This window comes from Lactuca virosa, chromosome 5 (genome assembly GCF_052849685.1).
Source record: "Lactuca virosa cultivar CGN04683 chromosome 5, Lactuca_virosa_CGN04683_v6, whole genome shotgun sequence".
Classification (NCBI taxonomy): domain Eukaryota; kingdom Viridiplantae; phylum Streptophyta; class Magnoliopsida; order Asterales; family Asteraceae; genus Lactuca; species Lactuca virosa.
The window spans coordinates 461,248,699-461,258,755 of NC_136430.1; the positions used below are offsets into that span (position 1 = coordinate 461,248,699).

General features: G+C 37.9%; 1 protein-coding gene across 1 annotated transcript; it reads right to left on the reverse strand.

Moving 5' to 3' along the window:
* Nucleotides 1-9,138: 9,138 nt before the first annotated feature.
* Nucleotides 9,139-10,057, reverse strand: LOC145114374 (uncharacterized). Its single transcript, XM_079050366.1, has 2 exons — nt 9,466-10,057; nt 9,139-9,383 (listed from the first exon to the last, which is right to left on the reverse strand). Exons 1-2 carry the CDS (start codon nt 10,055-10,057, stop codon nt 9,139-9,141), a joined length of 837 nt encoding a protein of 278 aa, XP_078906492.1.

Here is a 10,057-nt window from a genome sequence, read left to right on the forward strand (position 1 = left end):
TATACAACTATAAATACAATGGGGTTGAAGCGCTCTAACTAAAAGTATACTTTTAAAATCTAAGTATTTTATAAGAAGTATACTAACATGCATACATACAAGAAACAGTATCACAGTGAGAACTACATAAAAGTATTTAGATGTTGGACACTACAGTTAAACCTAGATAGTTATGTAATCGTATCTGGGATAAATATAGCCTGATCAACTATATTTATTTGAGATATGACCAACATGTGTTTGGGAGTGATAGTGGTGTTGCAACAAGTCTAAAACTTACCAAATCTATATACCAGAAGAACTATAGAACCAAACATAAAGTTAAAATACTATAGGAGTCTTTTATGTCACTATAACACTGGAGCAACAATATTCAAGAAGGCCTTTCTTACTAAAATCAATCATGTGAAAACAAAGTACTCATAGTGGTAGATCTATAATTACAAAGTGTATACAAGAGTTATGTATAATTAAGATTGTATAGACTTAGAATTGGTGATTTAGCTTTACTTCCTGCTCCTTGTTTGGTTGTGGACTTAGAGTAGAATCATTTATTCGAAGGTCTATTTGGTTTTAGTTATATATAATTCGTATGCACTATGTGATTATAGGGGGGCCCAGTATGAGTTATACTACTATAAATTCCATAAACTGAAATTGCGATTGTTTACTTATATTAGTAAACTTCTATTGTATCGCAGAACACTATGAAAGTCAGGTTATGATGCGTTTAGAACTAAGATATATCTTGTTCAATGTCACCTGACTCATAACTACTATACGAGACTTATCATTATTTCCTCTTTAAATCTTATAGAAAAAGATGTCTCCACGTAAATCAAATAGACGTTTCAACAACAATCCACCAATTCCACCACCGCCACCACCTCCACAGTATGATCCTGCTGTCTTCCAAGCAGCAGTAACCGCCGCCGTGGCTGCTGCCATGATGCAAATTAATGCCAATGGTACTAGTGGAGCCGGTAGTGGTGCTCACAACTCTAATCACGGGGAAAGTCTTGGACACCCAAGGGAGTGTTCTTATAAAGACTTCACAAATGCTAAACCCAAATCCTTTGATGACACCGGAGGTGTCATTGCTCTAACACGCTGGTTCGAGAAAACTGAATCGGTATTTCAAATCTGTGCGTGCCCTGAAGCTAGCAAAGTAAAGTTTGAAGCATACACTTTCTTAGATAAAGCCCTCTCTTGGTGGAACGGCTATGTTAAGTCGTTATATCTTCCAGTAGCTAATGCCATGAGCTGGGAAGACTTAAAGGTCCTGATGCTGGCAGAATATTGTCCCAGAGGTGAAATACAAAAGTTAGAGCAGGAACTTTGGAGTCTGAAGATGAAGGACTCTAATATTGCTGCTTATACTTCTAGATTCAGTGACCTAGCTTTACTGTGTCCCGGGATGGTCACCCCGGAGAGTAAGAAGGTGAGAGGTATATCTGGGGCTTAACTCCCCCGAATCAAGGAAACGTTATTGCCGCCAATCCACTTACATTCGATAGTGCCAAGCATCTGGTTCAGACACTTGTAGATCATGGAGTTCGTCAAGGCTCCATGTCAGCCGTTTCTGAAAAGCCCAAAGAAGGAGGCAGCAAAAAGAAGTTCTGGAATAAACGAAAGGGGCAACCGTCACAAGAGCCCTCAAAGAAGCAACAAACTGTGGCAGTACACACTGCTATTGTTTCTGCTTCTATTCCTGCTTCTACTCCTACCACTGTTTTTAGTACTCCAGCAACCCCGAGTCGATATGCTGGAACTTTGACAAAGTGTAATAAGTGCAACTTCCATCACACGGGAGTTTGCAGGGAAATGCACTGAAAAAACTGCAACAGGAAGGGGCACACCGCCCGTTTCTGTAAAGCGCCAGCGCAAACCATCTCCCAAGTCCCCGACATGGGAGTAAATCAAGCCTGTTACGGGTGTGGGGAAGTAGGACATTTCAAAAGAGATTCTCCTAAGGCAAAGAATGCTAGCGGCGTAGGAAGGGTTTTGGCAATTGGCTATGAAGAAGCGATAGCAGATCCTAATGTGGTTACCGGTACGTTTCTTCTTAACGATTCTTACGCATGCATTCTTTTCGATAGTGGTGCGGAGAAAAGCTTTGTGAGCCATAAATTCAAACATTTGCTAAAACAAAATCCCAAATCACTAAAAGATACATTCATAGTATAGATGGCAAACGGAAAGACTGAGAGCACAAATGACATATACATAGGATGCACACTTACTCTAAACAACTATTCTTTCCAAATTGACCTTATGCCGGTCTCAATCAAAAGCTTTGACATTATCATCGGCATGGATTGGTTAAGTCTTCACAGTGCTGATATCCCTTGTTATGAAAAATCCATTCGTCTTAATCTGCCAAGTAACGAATCTCTCGTTATCTATGGCGATAAACCCGGTACGAACCTTCAAATAATTTCTTGCGTCAAGGCCCAAAAGTATTTTCGCAAAGATTACTGTGCCTTCTTAGCTCACGTGGTTGATAAAACACAAGAAGTGAAAAACATCAATGATATCCCCGAAGTCAGTGATTTCCCTGATGTTTTCCTCGAAGATCTCTCAAGAATTCCTCCTGAACGCCAAGTCGAATTCCGAATCGACTTGATCCCTGGAGCTACCCCCGTAGCCAAATCCCCGTATCGTCTTGCACTATCCGAGATGTAGTAACTATCCATCCAATTGAATTAACTTCTAAGCAAAGGCTTCATTAGACCGAGCTTCTCACCCTGGGGAGAACCGGTCCTGTTCGTGAAAAAGAAGGATGGATCGTTCCGAATGTGCATAGACTACCACGAACTAAAAAACCTTACCATTAAAAACTGATACCCTTTGCCACGAATAAACGAACTCTTCAATCAACTTCAAGGAGCCAATTTCTTCTCCAAGATTGACCTAAGATCAGGATACCATCAACTACGAGTCCAGGAGGCCGATATTCCAAAGACCTCTTTTAGAACTCGCTACGGTCACTATGAATTCGTAGTGATGCCCTTTGGTCTAAGGAACGTGCCTGCAGTGTTCATGGACCTGATGAACCATGTGTGTCGACCTTACTTACACAATTTCATTATAGTTTTCATCGACGATATACTAGTCTATTCCCGAAGTAAGGAAGAAAACAACCAACATTTACGACAAGCCTTGGTAACCTTAAGAGCAGAGAAATTGTATATGAAGTTCTCAAAGTGCGAATTTCGGATCCGGAAGGTAGATTTCTTGGGTCATATAGTCAACAAGGAAGGGATACATGTTGATCCCTCCAAGATCAAGGTTATCGAAAACAGGGCGACCCCACGAACCCCAACAGAGATTCGTCAGTTTCTAGGTCTCGCTAGCTATTACAAAAGGTTCATCCAAAACTTCTCAAAGATCGCAAAGCCACTCACCACGCTGACTCAGAAGGGTGCAACCTTCAGCTGGGAGGAGAAACAAGAAACTTCTTTCGAGACACTAAAGCAAGCCCTCTGCAGCGCACCAATCTTGTCCCTCCCAGAAGGGACGGAAGATTTTGTAGTTTACTGTGATGCGTCCAAGCAAGGGCTAGGCTGCGTTCTTATGCGGCGAGGAAAGGTCATATCCTACGCCTCAAGACAGCTTAAGAACCACGAAGTCAACTATACAACACACGACCTTGAACTGGGAGCAGTGGTTTTTGCTCTGAAGATCTGGAGGCATTACCTTTATGGTACAAAATGCACAGTCTTCACAGATCATAAAAGCCTCCAGCACATCTTCGATCAAAAAGAACTGAACATGAGACAACGACGATGGGTAGAACTACTCAATGATTACGAATGTGAAATTTGCTATCTTCCCGGCAAGGCCAATGTAGTAGTAGATGCCCTTAGTCGTAAAGAGTACTCGGGCCGCCGAGTAAAGTTTCTAACTATGAATATCCATTCCCACCTGTCCACACAAATCAAGGAGGCTCAGCTGGAAGCCTTCAAACCCGAAAATGTGACAGATGAAGCCCTAAGAGGAATGGAAAAGAACTTGGAAGTCAAGGGTGACGGAGTTCGTTATCTCATGAATCGGATCTGGACACCGAAGTTTGGTAGCTACAAAGATGTTTTCATGAATGAAGCCTATAAAACTCGATACTCCGTTCATCCAGGTTCAGATAAGATGTATCTGGACCTTAATAAACTCTATTGGTGGCCGAACATGAAAGATGAGATTGCTACCTATGTGGGTAAGTGTCTGACTTGCGCCAAAGTCAAGGTAGAATATCAAAAGCCCTCAGGTATACTACAACAACCATAAATACCTGAGTGGAAGTGGGAGCGGATTTCAATGGATTTCATAACCAAGCTACCCAAGACAACGGGTGGTCATGACACCATTTGGGTGATCGTCGACAGATTAACCAAATCCGCACACTTCCCGCCTTTAAAAAAAACTGACATAATGGAGAAGTTAACAAGGACGTACATTAAAGAGATAGTACGATTGCATGGTGTGTCAATATCCATTATCTCTGACCGAGATAGTAGATTTACCTCACGGTTTTGGCAATCACTGCAAAAGCCCTTAGGAACAAATCTTGACATGAGTACAGCATACCATCCTCAGACTGATGGGCAAAGCGAAAGAACCATACAAACGCTGGAAGACATGTTAAGGGCTTGTGTGATAGATTTTGGTAAAGCTTGGGATACCCATTTACCACTCATCGAATTCTCGTACAACAATAGCTATCACACTAGCATCAAAGTTGCTTCATTTGAAGCCCTCTATGGTCGTAAGTGCAAATCTCCTCTGTGTTGGGCTGAAGTGGGTGATACGCAACTAGCCAAGAATCAAGTACCCGAAAATACTTTAACCGGTCCTGAGATCATTCGAGAAACCACATAAAAGATTGTACAAATCCGGGAACGATTGAAGGCTTCTAGAGACAGACAAAAGAGTTATGCGGATAAACGACGAAAACCCTTGTAATTTCAGGTTGGTGACCGCGTCCTGTTAAAGGTCTCACCCTGGAAAGGAATGATACGTTTCGGAAAACGTGGAAAACTAAATCCAAGGTACATCGGACCATTCGAGATTCTTGCTAGAATTGGTCCGATTGCTTATAAACTCAAACTACCACATGAACTCAGTAACATTCATCCCACTTTTCACATCTCTAATATCAAGAAGTGTCTGTATGATGAAACTCTTGTAATCCCACTCGACGAAATCGAGTTAAATGAGCGTCTACACTTCGTAGAAGAACTAGTGGATGTCATGGATAGGGAAATCAAAAGAACAAAACAAAGTCGTATACCAATAGGAAAGGTTCGCTGGAATGCCAAGTGGAGACCTGAATTCACTTGGGAACGGGTAGATCAAATGAAACAAAAATATCCACATCTTTTCCCTAGTTCATGAGTACCACTTCAGAAACAATTTCGGGACAAAATTCCCTCTAACGGGGGGATAATGGAACAACCCGTTATTTTCAAATCTGTAAAAGTCAACCAAGGTCAACAAAAATCAAACTTGCTAAATAAATGTTAAATTGGTTGATTTACAATTGATTAAGGATAAATATATGGAAATTTCTAATTAAAAACGGGAAATATCGCATGGCAAACTTCCCAACCGAAAACCTTCACGAAACCCCCACCACCTCGGACCGCAATCATGTTTGCGGTCAAGACCGCAAACCCTCGCAGGTGCCCTTTTACTTCGGACCGAAAACAGCATAACCGAAAACCCCTTTGTTCCCAACTGAAAACGTGCGAAGCCGACTTAGAGTTCTCGGCCGAAATCACTTTTCTCGGGTAGAGTTCTTGGCCGAAATCACCTCAAACCGCCTATCTTTCATTCATACTTAAGATACATAATATGAATCACTTTCATTCTTACACCTTCATTTACGGAAATTTCTCTCCATCCTCTCTCAATTTCGATCCTTCATTTCTCTCAAATATTAGTTAAATTCCTTTCATTCCAAGATCTTTACATCAAATTTGTTACAAACTTTGGTAAGTTATATTTATAAAACTAGTGTTGTTTAAACACTTTAAATCATTAGTTTATCTAATTATTATTCGATATAACTATTAGGATACGGCTATAATCACGTGTTCTAAACCGAGAATTTTCACGACCACATCGTAACCAACCGGGAACCCACACACAAGGTGAATTCATACCCCTACGTTTTCATGATTTTTCACTGTTTTAGGGGGGGGGGGGAATACAAGTGTAACTCAAGAAAATTTGTGTTAATATCTAAATGTTTTCATTATTTATTAATTGTTGCCATTATTAAAATTATATATTTATATATACATATATACATATATATATATATATATATATATATATATATATATATATATATATATATATATATATATATATATTATAATTATGATTCAACATGCTTAGAATTGATAATTTTACTCAATTTCCTGTTCCTTGTTTGTTTGTGGGCTTAGGGTAGAATTATTTATTTGACTGTCTATTTAATCATAATTATATAAGTACTATATTTATATATGTAAAAAATCATTTCAAACTTGTTAAACAAAAATATAATTTTTGCAAACTATTTTAATACCATTCGGGTATAAATATTGAATTACACGGGACAATCGTATCACAAATTTTTCGATTTAAACTTACCGAATTATTAACAATACAAAGGTTTTCAATTCAGTAAAATACAAACATATAAACTATAATAGGTATAGTTTATGGAACTTACATGTTGCTTTTCAAAGTTAAGATTACAATACGGAAAACATACATATAAACTATAATAGGTATAGTTTATGGATCATATATACTACTTTACATATTCAGAATAACTTACGGAAAACAAACATATAAACTACAATAAATATAGTTTATGAGATATACTTACAGTTTATTTATTTCAAAGTAACTTTTCATCATTCTACACGTAACCGTCAATATAGCATTTGTAAGACACACTTTACGTACTTATCTAAGTACCAACCAAGTTCTGAAATTATAACCAGAGTCTCCTGGAGAGAGAGCGTGTCACTTGTGTATAGATATATACGGAACTGACAATCCCGCATCTTAATTGTTCGCTACAGTTAGGCCGACAGGCCTGGGGTGACAAATGTCGTACCGATTTCGAAGCCTGAAGAACGTCGTGTTCAGGCCATCTTAGGTCATCAAGCATGGTCATGATAACTCACAATTTGGTTTTGAACAATACGATTAGTGTAAGAATAAGTAAACATCTTCACACAGTTTTATTAAATAATACAACTATAATACAATATTTTACAAGTACAACCGGTGAATCCAAACACTTATAATTACACAGTTTTCATACATGTACAAATACAGAATACTATTTCAGTACAGAGAAAACATACTTTTCATGGTTTTATGTGAATTTAAAACTACATTATACTATTTCAGATTACAATAACATTTACACGTTTTGAGTACAACACATTACAACATAAAATATAGGATTTTCTGGGAAAACATACTTACATTTTCAAGGAACAAACAACAAATTTCAATTACAAACATGATTATGAACTCACCAAGTTAATTATTGACACTCTTTTTCAAAACTACTTGTATTCTCAGGAAATCAGTAAACAGGTACATCCACGGGTTTTTGAGAAGACGGAGCATTATAGACTCATGTCTTTTAACTTTTGATATACATTTTGGTGTCATATATACAATGACTTGAACACATATGTAAAAACTTATACTTTATCAATACATGGTTGTTGTACTTTGATTACTATTATGCAATTGTTATGATACTGTACATGACGTCATCCGCCCCCGAACGTTTCCGCCGTTCCGGTTTGGGGGTGTGACATTAAACGAGTCCAAAACATTGGATCGTTCAACTTGCTGGTCTCGTACACATGAATATATGCATGAGTAAGAACCAAGTAATCCTCATTGCTCCATGGTATTGAAGTCATTTTTAGTGAAACAAAGAGAGTAAATTTTCAAAATTAATATATGAATAACTAAAATATCGTTTAGTAAAATGTTTTTTTAACTGAAAGTAAATTTATAGTAGTCTTAACACAAAATCGCAGTCAAATTTTTTAATTTGTCTGCAATTCATAGTCCAACTTAACTGAAGAACGCAGTGTACTAACTGAGAAAACAAGAGATGACTGTCCGAATTGACAAGTCATTGCATCGAATGACACCACAATACATTGCTGTTTACCGTATCCAACAGAAGAGATGATTGTTTGAGTTGACAAGCCATTGCACTGGGAAACGAAAACTGTTTGACTTGACAACATAGTTTTAGTTACAATAAGGGGCCGCTATAAATAATTGTTCATATTCATTTTAATTGTATCACATAAAATTTTTACCTTGCAACTATGGACTCATCTGTACCACTTACATGGACCAACGAAGAGGAGGTCGCTTTGGTTGAAGCTTGGATCGTACCTGTAGAGGAGGATTTTCCACCAGGTCTGCCAGAAGTTCGCACTGGATCATTTTGGTCTCGTGTTTGTCATTTGTTTCACCATCAAATGGAGCGTAATCAATATCGAAGAAGAAGAGATGTCAAAGCAAAGTTTATGGATTTGATAAAAAAGGTGAAGTATTTTCAACGTATTTACAACGAACTGGATAATGAACATGCGAATATGGATGAAGACATTCTCATACAGGTGGCTATGGAACTATACCGTTTCGAATCTGATGGTAGGGAGTTTACGCATGGGGATGCATGGAATCTTTTAAAGAATGTCCCTCACTTTTAATATGCATGTTAGTTATGTTGTTTGTTTCCGTTAGTTATGTTGTTTGTTTTTGTACGTGTGCTTTGTGACTCCTTAATGAATGTCCCTCACTTTTAATGTATGTTGTTTCCTTAATGACGAGTAAAAATGAATTAAGAAAACACATACATAGTCATTTCATTAAAACATTAACCCATAACTACTACATGAATAACTAGTACATAAAATGCAACGGCGTACATGAATGACTACTACATAATACGACATAAAATGCAAACGGGGTACATGAATAACTACTTCTATTTGGGAGGTAAAAGGACTACCCTTTCATTTGGTATTTCCCAGTGCACATGTGATGGTATAGGATTCACCGTCTCAGATCTGAATGCAACTTGATACACAGCAGCAGTCAACTTATATCAACCATTTGGTGAATGGCTTCAGACGTACGACTTCTTAGAGATGCTATAGCATGCCCACATGGTATACCAGTTTTTTTCCATTTCCCACAAATACATACCCTACGTTCAAGTTGTACTTTTATGGTGTCAAAATTGTCATCGACTTCAAATGTATCCCCATACATACATCTTGCCACCCAATTATAAGACTTGTTCACACGCTTTTGAACCTTATTCTCAACATAAGGGGTCACTCCAACAGACATTCTCCGTGCAATATTTGTTAATTTATAAATAATAACACAATAAAAAACAAACTATAAGTATAAAGTTACCTGCAATTTCATCCCGTTCATCATACGCCGATTGTATTGACTTAATGATTAACTCAACTGTCGTTGTTATAGGTAACTCATGTGTGGACGTGGATATATTTTTAACCATTTCAGGAATATCAATCGATTTAACATTGTAACATACTTTAGGGAAAAATGTCCGTGCCCATTTTGAAATGGCTATATTGTCAAGACAGAAAAGTGGACTCCTAAGGAAGGTGTAGAAAGGTGGATTCCTACATGCACTTTGCAAGCTTTCCAAACACAAGTAAATATCATGAACACTATATGTATTAAATGACTTCGAAAACAACATTTCTACTTCGGTATCATTGTGTCCGACAGAATCTCGTATTTTTCGAGCTATATCTTTAGGACAATACCCATGATACGAATCTGGGTAGACTCTCTCAACGGCAAAGTCTATTTTACCACATAGGTTTCTTATGAAACCAACCTCTGTATCGTCACCTAAACATTCTTTTAACTTCATCATGAACCATTTCCAAGATTCCTTACACTCTAAGGTTCCCAAACCAACTGCTAAGAGTAGGGATTCATGGTTTCCGTCCAAAGCCACCGCAAAGTACAT